Source organism: the organism of the source record quoted next, unplaced genomic scaffold, assembly GCF_019419815.1.
Source record: "Pyrus x bretschneideri cultivar Hongxiangsu unplaced genomic scaffold, Pyrus_bretschneideri_v1 Contig62, whole genome shotgun sequence".
NCBI lineage: Eukaryota > Viridiplantae > Streptophyta > Magnoliopsida > Rosales > Rosaceae > Pyrus > Pyrus x bretschneideri.
This window is the reverse complement of record NW_025999801.1, coordinates 746,395-759,968: the sequence shown is the minus strand read 5'-3', so window position 1 is coordinate 759,968 and position 13,574 is coordinate 746,395. Positions and strand designations below refer to the sequence as shown.

General features: G+C 39.2%; 1 protein-coding gene and 1 pseudogene across 1 annotated transcript; both read left to right on the top strand.

The window, feature by feature from the left end:
• The first annotated feature begins 2,246 nt into the window (after nt 1-2,246).
• On the top strand, nt 2,247-5,854 carry LOC125471838 (annotated as a pseudogene).
• A 221-nt stretch (nt 5,855-6,075) lies between these two features.
• Nucleotides 6,076-10,844, top strand: LOC103946197 (disease resistance protein RPV1-like). Its single transcript, XM_048572677.1, has 4 exons — nt 6,076-6,635; nt 7,346-8,450; nt 8,631-8,942; nt 9,042-10,844. Exons 1-4 carry the CDS (start codon nt 6,157-6,159, stop codon nt 10,842-10,844), a joined length of 3,699 nt encoding a protein of 1,232 aa, XP_048428634.1. The 5' UTR covers nt 6,076-6,156.
• Nucleotides 10,845-13,574: the final 2,730 nt, after the last annotated feature.

Here is a 13,574-nt window from a genome sequence, read left to right as displayed (position 1 = left end):
GTTTGGTATTGGCATAGGGCCTGAAGTGTGTTTTCCTCTGACTGTCTGCTCAGAGACGGGGAGCCGGCAAGGGCCCTGAAGTGTATTTTCCTTTGACTGTTGGTTCAGAGACGGGGAGCCGGCATGGGGCCTGAAGTGTTATATCGGACATTCACTAGTGTTTACTATTTATGCGATTTATGATTTGAGACATTGCACGACATGCTAGATTTCGGAAAACCTATGTTTCTCATTATACTTGTGTTTTCATAAAACCTGTGGGTTAGTATGTTAATAATTGTTTTACTAGTACTGTATATATATAAACTTGGTCCACTCACCTTTGTTTTGCGCCCCCTTCAGAACCTAGGAACGAGGATTACGACCTAAGCTACGAGGCGTTCCCCTACCAGTGATTTGTGTCATATTCGCTCCGCTTCGCCACTTATTGTAATATCACTTCTTTATTCTTAGTTCTACTTGTATTCTGTATTAGAATTATGCTCTGGACGTGCTGTGTGTTTACCTAATTTCAATATTTTAGAAGTTGAACTTTTATTTGGGTTTTTAGCCTTTATTGCGTACTTTAGTTTATTTTCTCAGTTTTTGTTTTAATTAAATGGTTTCGTCACCCTTCGGGTGTCGGCCAGCACGTGACCATCTCGATGTCCCTAGGACCTCGGGGTCGGGGCGTGTCAAAGATGGCAGGAGAACCTAAAAGCCACCCCATGTACAAAGTAAAACAAGTAGTAAAAACAAAATCATCTGAAACGATAATTGGTAGAAGTAGAAAGATCATGACATAAGCAGAAGCTACATACATAAAGGAGCCTTGGACTACCCTAATATGCATCATAATTTGTGAAAAATCTCCATCAAATTGAAGAAAGCATCAATTAAGGGAGGGGTTCATTTGACAAAAATGCCCTTAATTTTAACCGAGTTTTTTCACAGGATGATCAAAATGATTGATGGTGGACAATCTCAAAAACCACTTTTGTTGATTTTAAATCTCAAGAACCAAAGTAAAGAGTTGCACCAACAGACTTTGCTTTTGAAGGATTTTCAACAATTGGCTGCACCTACACACTCTTCAACAGGTTGAATCATCTAATTTTATATTTAATTTTTTATATTATTATATTCGAATGCATTTTGTTGTAGGTTAATCTCTTGGTTTCCATGGACAAGTCACCCGTTGCCTTGTGCCCATGGGGCTTTCTTGACTTCTCTGCTACTTCTTCCAAATTGAATATTGCCACTGGTCAATTATCCGGTCAACTTCCAAAAGCACGGACCTTTGCTGCCATTGTCACAAATGGTTCGGAAAGTTCAGTTAATTTAAGTCAACTTCCCTCTCCTACTGTTCGGGGAGATGTGACTTACGTCAAAATCAGTGAGGACCTTTATCAAGAACAATTACGTTCATGCCGAACAAACCTCATTGGTAGGCTTTTGTTAAGAAAAGGAACGATGCCGATGAAGATTGAGTTTCTCAAGAGTGCTTTGGCTTCTTTATGGAAGCCTCACAATTCATGGAAACTGGTACCTCTTGGCAAGGGATATTTTGATCTTCACTTTTCCAACGAAGAAGATGTGAGAAGAGTATGGGGTGGTGGAACCTGTACACTTCAATTTGGTCGTTTTAGGTTGTCTCAATGGCAACCAGATTTCAAACTTGGTGATGTCCTTCCCCAAACACATGCACAGGTATGGATCAAAATATATGGCCTAAGTCAAGAGTATTGGCACCCTCGCATTCTTATGGAAATTGCTTGTGGGGTGGGTACCCCACTTCAGTTGGATCATGCTACACGTGAAAAGTTATATGGTTATTATGCTAGAATTCTGGTCGATGTGGATCTTTCTGCTGATTTGCCTTCATCTATTATGGTTGAGCGGGAACAACATGGTTTTTCTGCTGATATTATTTATGAGATTTTGCCACCAACCTGTGGACATTGTGGTGTAATTGGCCATAATACAAACAAATGCCGACATTTAAAGGGTAATCATTCCGATGGGATGCATCCAGATGTTGAGGCGCATCGTCGTGGACGATCACCAACTCGTCAAGTCTATCGTCCAAAACCGTCGGCTAAGACTGTTTCTCAGGTGATACTATACACATGGAACGTTCCCGTTCAGTTGAAATTATTCACAATAAGTGTTCTACTGGACTTAATAATGATATGGGGGTCCCACTTTGTAGCTCTCTTGAGCAACGCCCTGCTGAACAAGTCAACGATTTTGTAAATCAAATATTAATGACTGTTGTGAATAATGAGCTAAGTGTGTTGGCTGACAAGGTCATTGATTCATCGACAGATTTTCATGGTCACTTAGAGACAATTTCAGATAGACAGCTTCTAGAGGTACAACCAACCAATATTATTAATGATTCCCCTTCTCGCAACTTGAATGGTACTCTTTCAGAGGAGATAGGAGATGAGCCTACGGAAGAAAATAATATCGACCACAATGTGGATGTTGATGTCCCACCTGGTTTTGGTTCGAGGAAAGAGATCAACGTTGTGGATGCAGGGAAGGATTCAAATGACTTTACTCTAGTTCTTAGTAAATCTCAGCAAAAGAAACAAAAGAAAAACCAAAAAGTTGACGCATGTAGGCAAGAAGAACCCTATGTTACAAGGGCAGGAAGACAAGTGATTTCTACCTCCAAATGAAGCTAGTTTATTGGAATATTCGCCGTATTGGTAATTCTGATACACGTACGGAGCTTTCAAATGTTTGCCACTCCCATCATCCCGACTTGGTTTGCATCTCTGAACCCATGGTTACTTTTGATTCTATTCCTTCTGCTTATTGGAATTCATCAGGTCTATCTTTACTTACTGTCAATAACAGGGGTGATTTATTGCCTAATATTTGGGTTTTGTATTCTACGGATTATTGTTCTCCTACTATAATTTCTTCTTCATGGCAACAAGTTACTTTTCAGGCTTCTTTTGAAGGTGTTCTTTCTCAGTTTACTATTGTTTATGCGGCTACTACCTCAACTCTTCGTCATGATTTATGGTGTGACCTCTTAAATATCCGTTCTAATACTACAATGCCATGGATGGCAATTGGTGACTTTAATGCTATCCTTGGAGCGCATGAGCAAATGGGTGGTCACTTGCCTGCTCGAACTTCGTGTGAGGACTTTCGAAGTACCACTGAGCTTTGTGAATTTACTCTTATGGATACTACTGGTGCTTTTTATGCTTACAACTGGTGGAAATTATAGTCAACAAAATCAAGAAGTCTGCTGGATTACCCCCGCCTACTTTGAGGGCTTTTGCATGTTCTGTTTCTGCATGGCTTAAGAGGTTGCGCGATATTGCTTTAAAGAAGGAAATGAAGATAAGAGAAGATGGCATTAGTACAACCCCTACGTTATTGGGATTGGCCACTTCTTTGTCTAGTCTCTGCTCAGGTGCTGAGTATCTGTTGCAAATAGTGCATGGTGCCATCCCACAGGTGTATTTTGAGTCTAATTCGTCTCTTCCTGCTGCTTACTTGGCTGTTCACGTCCTTGACCATCTTTACAAGAAGCTGGATGAAGTGTGTCTAGTGCGAGGTGGTGAGGAGGAAGATTACCAGATGCTTCTTTATTTATTTATTGGAAGTATATTGCCGTATAATGAGGGTCTTGATTCTTGGCTTTTTGAAGGAACACTAGATGATCCATACGGGGAGATGTTCCTTTATGCTAATAAAGCAATATCTGTTTACGAGACTGACTTTTGGGAGAAGAGTTATCTATTAAGGCAAGTACAGTATCAAATGTTAGATGTTGCGACCTCTGCCTCAGTGACAAGTTTTATGAAAGGAAAGGAATGTGGCAATAAAGACCTTCAATCATGTCCATTGTTTATTAAGGACATAGCTAAGTCTACTGTTTCTGCTGGAAAATTGTTACAGCTGATCCGGCATATTCCCATGACATCCTCAGTTGTATATAGAAACGGAAATGACTCTGAGGTTGATGGTTTTGGAAGTTTTAATAAAGGTGGAGAGTGATGATAGTGTGATTGTGCCAGTAAAATGCTCAGAGAAACTTTTGACTTTGTCAGAAGTTAGGCCTTATAGGCCATGGTGACCATATCTTTCAACATATATCCACTAAACAAAAAGTGGAGAGTGATGATAGTGTGATTGTGCCAGTAAAATGCTCAGAGAAACTTTGGTGTAAGTTCTTGGTTGATACACTGGCAGAGAAAAGAGTAACAGAACCAGAGTCTGCACGTGATAATGGAAAAGGATTTACAGATGCAAATGAAGAGAAAATGTTTGCAGGTGTGGTAAATGGGTTTCCTCATTCAAGATCCTTCTGTCAGAAAATCCAGTTCTAACAGTCTGCCAAAAGATCCCTTCTAAGAACGGGGATGCATGGAAATCCTTGAACTTCTCCAGAAATTTATGTCTGCCCCCTTTAAACGATGAAGCTTTACGAAAGGCTATTTTCGGTGTGGAGAGTGGATCAACTTTTTTGGCTGAAGGAACAAATTGTACTTTTGGTTTCCGCTTTGGTGAATCAGAATATCTTCGTTCACAAGATGACTCACATATGTTACAATCGTTGTTTCCTTTTCCTACTCTTCTACCATCTGTTCAGGATGAGCTCTGTATGTCAGAGCTCTTACCTTTCCAAAAAAATAGCACCCTTTCATCAAGAGTTCTTGCCTGGATTCAACATTTTGAACCAAGAAGTACTCCACTTCCGGTGGTTATAGTGCAGGAATGTCTTACTGTCTACATGCAGAAGCAGGTGGATTGTATTGGCAGGCATATTTTGTCAAAACTGATGAATGACTGGAAATTGATGGATGAACTAGCAGTCTTGTGCGCGATTTTCTTGCTATGGTCAGGTGATCTGCTACAGCACTTCTTGACTGTAATATTCAATAAGCTGGATAAAGGAGAAACATGGGATGATGATTTTGAGAGTTAAACACGATATTGCAGGAATCTATAAGAAACTCTGCTGATGGAGTGCTACTAAGTTTTCCTGATTCATTGATTGTATCCCTCACCAAAAATCACGACTTAAATGGAAATGAGCAACCTAAGATGGCTTCCCTTCCCTCAACTCCTCATAAAAGTCGTGTTCAGAGCTTTGGAATGGATGGACTTGATCAACTAAACTTCACATATAAGGTCTCTTGGCCACTTGAACTTATTGCAAACGCGGAGGCAATCAAGAAATATAACCAGGTCATGGGGTTCTTGTTGAAGGTTAAGCGAGCAAAATTCGTACTTGATATAGCTCGAAGGTGGATGTGGAAGGGTAGAGGCAGTGCCGCAAACAACCACAAGCGTCACTGGTTAGTGGAGCAAAAACTTCTCCACTTTGTCGATGCTTTTCACCAGTATGTGATGGACAGAGTATATCACAATGCATGGCGTGAGCTATGCGAAGGTATGGCAGCCGCTCGATCTCTGGACGAAGTCATAGAAGTACATGAATTGTACTTGTTGACAATTCAGCGGCAGTGCTTTGTAGTTCCAGATAAGCTGTGGGCTCTCATAGCAAGCAGGATAAACAACATCCTGGGATTAGCATTGGACTTCTATTCTATACAACTGACGCTTAGCGGCGGAACAGTTTCTGCAATTAAGGCCAAATGCGAAATGGAAGTCGATCGTATTGAGAAGCAGTTTGATGATTGCATTGCTTTCCTGCTCAGAGTGCTTTCGTTCAAGCTCAACGTCGGACACTTTCCTCATTTAGCAGATTTGGTTACTAGGATCAACTACAATTACTTTTACATGTCGGATGCTGGAAACCTAAGGACTCTCCCGACCTCCGAAAATGTTGCTTCGAGGCTGGGGAAGGCTTTTCTAGGCAGAACAGAATGATTGCAGTTAAGGATTTTAGTTTATTTAATTTTTTGGAGTAAAACATCACATATTAAAACAAATTTAATATACTACGAGGAATTAGGGTAAAAAAAAAAACAAAAAAATATGAATGTTACTTTCTTTCATTTGTGTTTGTTATTGGACTTTAGCCAAACGACCATTCTTTCCCGGCAACTTCAAAGCTCCCCCCTTGAAGATGCATCCCATTTTTCTAGTGAGAACCAATGAAGGGGGTCGTTGATCTGCAGTCTTGAGTTTGTTAAGGGGCTACACGAGACTCACATTGGGCTGTCGATCTTGTGCTTGTTGATGGCTTCTTCTTCTTCATCTGTTCCTGATTGGAAATATGATGTCTTCTTGAATTTTCGAGGCGAAGACACTCGCAGGACCTTCATTGGCCATCTCTACAAAGCTCTAGTTCAGAACTCAATCAACACGTTCATTGACGCTGAAGAGCTCAGAAAAGGCAACGGCCTTTCGCAGCTACTCACAGCTATAAGCGACTCGAGGCTTTCAATTGTAGTTTTTTCTCAAAACTACGCTTCTTCCACATGGTGCTTGAAAGAACTCGTCCAAATACTGCAATGCATGGATCAGAAGAAGCAGATTGTGATTCCCATTTTCTACGAAGTAGACCCATCTCATGTTCGTAAAATCGAGGGAAGTTTTGAGGAAGCTTTTTCTAAACATGAACATGATCCTAACGCCGACATGGAGGAAGTGCAGCGGTGGAGGTCCGCTCTACAAAGAGCCCCCAATTTATGTGGCTGGGATTCACAAAATTACCAGTAACTCATTCCTTCATAATCTTATGAACTTACTAGTTTAGAAGTTTAGCTAATTTCCTGTTTTGGTCTTTTTAGTCTCGAAGAAAATTCTTATTTCGTTTATAGTCGCTAATTTCCTGTGGTTATAATTAATGTTAATACAACTAGAACCAAGACTTCCTTCCCAACCCTCTACAAAAATGAATACCCACCGTCTGCAAAACTTTCCACCACGACACCTAGATATTTTCTATGAGAAGGGAAGAGGAAACTAATTTAAAAAATTAGGGGCCCTTGATATTGATCTTGCGGTGAAGAATTCACTTGTTTTTATTTACTTTTTCACATGGGAAGACGTCATTTGTACAAAACCTCTTAATTTTCTCCCTCTTTCATGATGAGGAAAGACCAGGTGTAAGAAGCAGAGAGGAGACATAATTTACAAAAGACGTTGTCCAACGTTAATAAGTAAACAAGAACAAGTTAAATTAATTCTTCAAACCGCAAGATCAATATATATATGGCCACGATTAAAGGGTCTATAAAACATCTGGGGAGGATATACATGACTAGTTCTCTTATACGTTGATTGAACTTAGAAGAGTGCATTGAGTAAATGAAAGAAGAATAAATTGAGAATTATTGGATCGTTACTTTGTGTTTTCAATGACAGTGTGATGAGTGTTATATAACTAGCAATCGCAGGACTTACTGTTTTTCAAATTTGGCAGGGATGATGCCAAGCTTATTGAGTTGATTGTAGATGATATTTTTAATAAATTGATCAACAACTTATCAAGTGAAAAGAGTGGCTTGGTTGGAATGGATTCCCGCTTACAGAAAATGGATTCACTATTATGTCCTGAGGTCGTTAACGTTCGCCTTGTTGGAATATGGGGTATGGGCGGTATAGGCAAAACCACCATCGCTAGAGCTGTGTATGACAAAATCAATCATCACTTCGAAGGTCGTTGCTTTCTTGAAAATGTCAAGGGACGTTTTCCCTCCACTGATGCAGGTGAAGCACCACTAGATATGCAGGCAGAACTTCTATCTAGTATCACAAATATGAAGGTGGGGAGTTCAGAGATTTTGAGAAATGGCTTTCAGAAGATGATGGAAAGAGTTGGTAAGAAAAAAGTTTTACTTGTTCTGGATAATGTGGAGAGTTCATCCCAAATTGAAGCCTTAATTGGAAAGCAACCTTCATTTGGTGGCGGAAGTCGAATCATTATAACAACTAGAGATAAGCAGTCACTAAGTAGACTTGGTGATCAGATATATGAGCCCGAGTTGTTAAATGACGATGACGCTCTTGAGCTGTTTATGCAGTATGCTTTCAGTACAAAGCAACCCACAGAAGAATACATTGATCTGTCAGGCCATTTCATAAAATATGCTCAAGGTTTGCCTTTAGCACTTAAAGTCTTGGGAGCATTTCTCGATAACAAAAGTGTACTTTTGTGGAAAGATGAGTTAAAGAAAATAGCGAGAAACCCGCACCTGGGAATTCAGAAAGTCCTTAGAACAAGCTTTGATGGACTAGATGGTTTACAAAAAGAAATATTTCTTGATATTGCATGTTTCTTTAAACAAATGAAGAAAGACTTCGCAATACGGATTATGGAAGGTTGCGACTTGCATCCCCATACCGGATTAGACGTCCTAGTTGGAAGAGCTCTTGTTGTTATCTCATCTGACGGTGTACTTGAGATGCATGATTTATTAGAGGAAATGGGTCGTGAAATCGTACGTCAGGAATCTATAAAAGAGCCCGGGAGGCGCAGTAGGCTGTGGAGCTATGAAGATGTGCATCATGTGTTAACTCAAAAAACGGTGAGAAATGCACTCCTTCTCCCCTCCATTAATGTAACTGTTTCAAATCTTCTCCCTCCATTATTATTATAAAAAGTATAATGCTTCAACTTTGATCAATATCCAATTCATGAGAAACATGTGCATTAGGTGTTATAATCTTAAGTTTTGTACTCATTCAATTTGTAATTTTGGTTATAGGCTACAGAAGCAGTTGAAAGCATAATCGTGTGTTGGCCACATGGAGACAATGTGGTGAAATTAAACACCGCTTTTGTTGAAATGACAAAACTAAGACTACTCAAAGTCTATACCCACTATTTACGACCACCGATCAGGAAGTCCGTTGATCAATGGAAATACGAGGATCTAAAGTTTCTCTTTAAAAAATTAAGTTATCTATTCTGGGACAAATGTCCCCTAAAGTCTTTATCATCCAATTTTAACCCAGAGACTCTTGTTGAAATTGACATGCAATATAGTTGGGTTGAACACCTATGGAAAGGAACTAAGGTACGTTCATCATTTGCCTATATACTACTTTTAAATGGTTTAGTTTTTAAATGCCTTATTATGTATGTAACACATATTTTCCCTGATGTATATTGACAGCCTCTTGGAAAGTTGAAGATTATCAATTTAAAAGGCTCTCATCGTCTTAAGGAAACACCTGATTTCACTGAGGCAAAGAATCTTGAGAAGCTAATTCTTAGTGGATGCACAAGGTTATATGAGGTTCACCCATCCATTTCTGCCCTTGAAAAACTTATCCTCTTGGATCTAAGTTGGTGCGGCAAACTCAAGACCTTTTCAAGCAACATTTGTATGAAATCTCTTGAAACCTTTGATCTCTCTTTTTGCTCAATACTTGAGAAGTTTCCAGAGATTTCAGAAGTTACGAAGAAGCTTTCAAAGCTTTATTTGCAAGGGACTGCAATAAAAGAACTGCCTCAATCAATTAACAATCTTACAGGGCTTGTTACCTTGAATCTCGAATACTGCAGAAAACTTGAGATTCTTCCAAGCAGCATTGTTCAACTGAAGTCACTGCAATTTCTTAATCTTTCTGGTTGTCCAAAGCTCAAGGCCTTTCCAAGAAATGTCGGAAATATGGAAGGATTAAGAGAGCTTCGCTTGGATGAGACATCTGTTGGAGTCCTTTGCCCATCAATTTCATCTCTTGAAAACCTTGAGATTTTGAGTCTAAAGCAATGCAAGAAATTTCATAGCCTTCCAAAGAGCATTCATATGAGATCTCTTCGAACCCTTAATCTTTCCAGCTGCTCAAATCTGTATAATTTTTCAGAAATTCCTGAATTTATGAACCTATTAGAGCTTAATTTAGATGAGACTGCAATTTCAGAATTGCCCTCATCCATCAAAAAGTTTACAGGACTCGTTACCCTGAGCTTGAAGGATTGCAGAAGATTAAAGATTCTTCCAGGCAGCATTCGTATGAGATCTCTTCAAACCCTGAATGTTTCTGGCTGCTTAAATCTGGAGAATCTTCCAGAGTTTCTAAAAGTTCTGAAGAACCTAACGGAGCTTCATTTAGATTGGACTATATTTACTGAGCTTGAATATGAGCAAGCCTTTCGCAGCCGACAATTTAAGTTTTCAGGGATTGCAATTGAAGAATTGCCATCCATAATTTATAGTCTTACGGGACTTGCTACTTTAACGCTACGGTATAGCAAAGACTTTAAGAGTCTTACGAGCAGCATTTGTCAACTCAAGTCCCTAAATTATCTCTCTCTTTCTGGTTGTACAAAGTTTCAGGTGTTTCCAGACATATTAGAAAATATGGAAAGATTAGCCAGCCTTGATTTGGATAGAACATCTATCAGAGAGCTTCCCGCATCAATTGAACGGCTTCAGGGGTTAGTGTCGTTAAATCTGAAAAACTGCAAAAGCCTGGTATATCTACCGGAGAGTATCTGCAATTTGTTAAGCCTCGAATGGCTCACTCTCCATGGGTGCTCAAAACTTTCGAAGTTGCCTGAAGACTTACGGTATTTGAAGTGCCTTGACATAGAGGAAACTGGTATACATGGTTACCGCCCAGAACAGCTTTTCATCACTTTGGGGGATTTGGCTCAGTTTCGAAGCACTGCACCTATGATTAATGCGATGGTCCCAAACAATGAGCAAAATGAGAAGGTGGATGATGTGGAATCCTGCCTACCCTGGAAGGATGATTCAGAAACTTTGACTGATCCTGAAGAGTCAAGCTATGTGGAATCCCTCTTCCCCGGTAGGAATGATTCAGAAATTTTGATTGATCTTGAGGAGTCAAGCTATATGGAAGAGATGAGGCAGCGACATTTGGAAGAGACCAGGCAGGGACATCGACGTTTGGAAGAGATCAAACGTCGACGTTTGGGGCTGGGGTTTTACCACAAAAGGTCTCAGTAATTGTTAGAAAGGGGTAATTGTATTTAAACTCATTCGTTTTCTTCCCCCCGATGTGAGACTGCCAACAAATTTCTCATCACATTTTCACTAATCCAGAGGAGTCAAGTGATGTGGAAGAGATGATGCAGCGACATTTGGAAGAGATGAGGCAGCGATGTCGACGTTTGGAAGAGATAAGGCAGCGACATTTGGAGTTCCTTGAGGTGGAGGGAAATGTAGCATCTCTCTCTTTAAAAATGATAATTTCTTAGCACTTGGGGGTATTTGGATCAGTGTCAGAGCACTGCATCTTTGAGTGATATGGTGGACTCAAGCTACGGGGAAAAGGAGGCGATGGTTGTTAAGGCAATTTTGAGTGATCTCAAGCAGTCGAGACATGAGGAAGTGAAGAATGAGAAGGCGGTGGCTGCCTCAAGGAGAGGTGGGAGGATATGGGATTGTATCTGTGGGTCACGGGGTGATGGGGATTGAGGTATTTGGCGCATTATCACTGGTATGGTAGTAAGACTAAGGGACCTGGGAGAGGGAAGAAATGGTGATTTTGTGTGGTAAGAGTTTGTGACTCTTTCGTGTTTTGAGTTGGTTTCTGCTTCTGAGAGCTCTTCTATTTAGTTTTTTTGCTTTTTCGCATATTCTTTCTTCACCTGTGGTGGTTAGTATTTACTTATCTGTTTGTACGATAAAGTTGTTTTTTTCTTTCTTTTCAATCAGGTATGTAGTTAGTGATTAAGCATTGAAGCTGATTTCTTAGGCCATCTTAACCAAAGGGGCTATGTTTAGCCCCCCATCTAGATTATAAACTTGAAAGAAATTATTCTTTAATAAATAGTGGTTAATTGAATTAAACTACCATATTTCTAAATGTGTAACTCTCCATATTTCTTATCTTTGTAATCTTAATAATTTTTCGGTTGAGAGTTTAAAGAATATGAAGAGTTGAATAAAATGAGGTAAGATAGTACGGAATGGTGAAAAGGATGTGAGAAATGGTGTAGAAATGACTTAGATACTTATAGGGAAAAAATTAGAATTTTTAATTTTTTTTTTTAATTTCGTCTTAAAGAACAAGAAAATTCAAATCCAACAGTTAGCTAACGTTACCTAGCAAGTGGGTTGATGACAGTTAGGCTCAACTTTTTGGGCTGGCTGGTTATATTTTCTAGCCCCCTAGCTATGGCTGGATTTTGGCCTGTGGGTCCCAAATTTTTTTGGCCTAGCCCTCTATTGGAGATGAGTTTTGTGTCAAAAATGTCATATTTTGCCCTATAACCCTTTGGACCAAAATGACTATGTTTAGCCCCTATCCAGATTATAGCCCTGAAAGAAATTATTTTTTAATGATTAGTGCCTGACTATATTTATATACCATCTCCAACCGAATGGGGCTATTTTTTAGCCCTTTCAATAATATATTATTTTAAGTATGTTCTTTAATTTTATTGGTTAATTGAATTAAACTACCATATTAAAATCAGGTTTCTAGACATATTTGGAGTGCCAGTTGTTGCTAAATGAATAAGCCTCCAGACACATTTTGAGTGCCACTTTAAGATGTGGCAATTTGAAAATTATTGAAATAATTAAAGGAAAGATTATTGGAAGAGGTAAGAGAGGGGTGTATGAAAAGAGTATTTGAGATGAATAGAATGTGAACAATTGAAATAAAATGAGGTAAGATAGTACGGAAGGGTGGAAAGGATGTGAGAAATGGTGTAGAAATGTCTTAGGTATTTATAGGAAAAAAAAATTAAAAATTTTCTTTTTTTTTTAAATTTCGTCTTAAAAAAATCTAATTGCCTAACTGAACGGGTTGGCTGGTTGGTTAAGGATTCCCAGCGCGATGGCCATATGGCAAGATTTTGGCCTAGTGGCTCCCAAGGTTTTTTGGCCCAAACCTCCATTGGAGATGAGTTTTGTGTCAAAAAGGGCTATCCTTTGGCCTATGGCCGGCCGGTTTGGAGATGGTCTTAGAGTTCAAGTTCCTTAGTCTTGTCCTTATTTGTTTGAATTGGAATTGGATGCCTGCGATTAGACTAGTTCATAGGCTAGGATTGTGCTAGGTGTCACAGTAGCTGACTTTGTCTTAGATATACTCGTGCAAAACATGTGAGCATGCGAGGCGTGCGATGCATGTGAAGTTTGTAACGATTCCTTCTTGTATTTTCTCTCTTATTCTCATCTCTTTTCCTTTCAATCCTTCGTCTCAAATTCATCAAATTCTACCAATTAAAATTACAAATTGTATAGGGTTAATCTTAGTTTACTACCTTTAATTTTCTTGGTTTTCAATACTTCATACATCAAGATTTTTTTGGTCCCAATCTGTTACTCAAAACCATAATTCTGGGACACTTTCATACATCTGTTAAGTTTTCCGTCAGAACCTCTGTTAACTAATGACGTGACACCCACATGGACCATGATTGAGCGCCATGTAGATATTAAAATAATAAAAAAAGTATTGCCCATTACGATCTGAACTAGGATTATAGATCGCATAAATGCATTTGCTTTTTCCGTGTCGTAGATGTGAGAAATTTGGTTGATTCAGGCAATCCTTTCATCTAAAAATGTAGAAATTGTCTCGAGTTCTGCTCCAACATTTACATTATGTTAAACCAAGAATGCAGGGTAGGCTGAATGGCATAAAAAACCCTGTAACTGAAGTTTGTTTGCAACCCCTAGAAATATAGAAATTGTCTCCCAATATTTTTTAAACTCCCATAATTA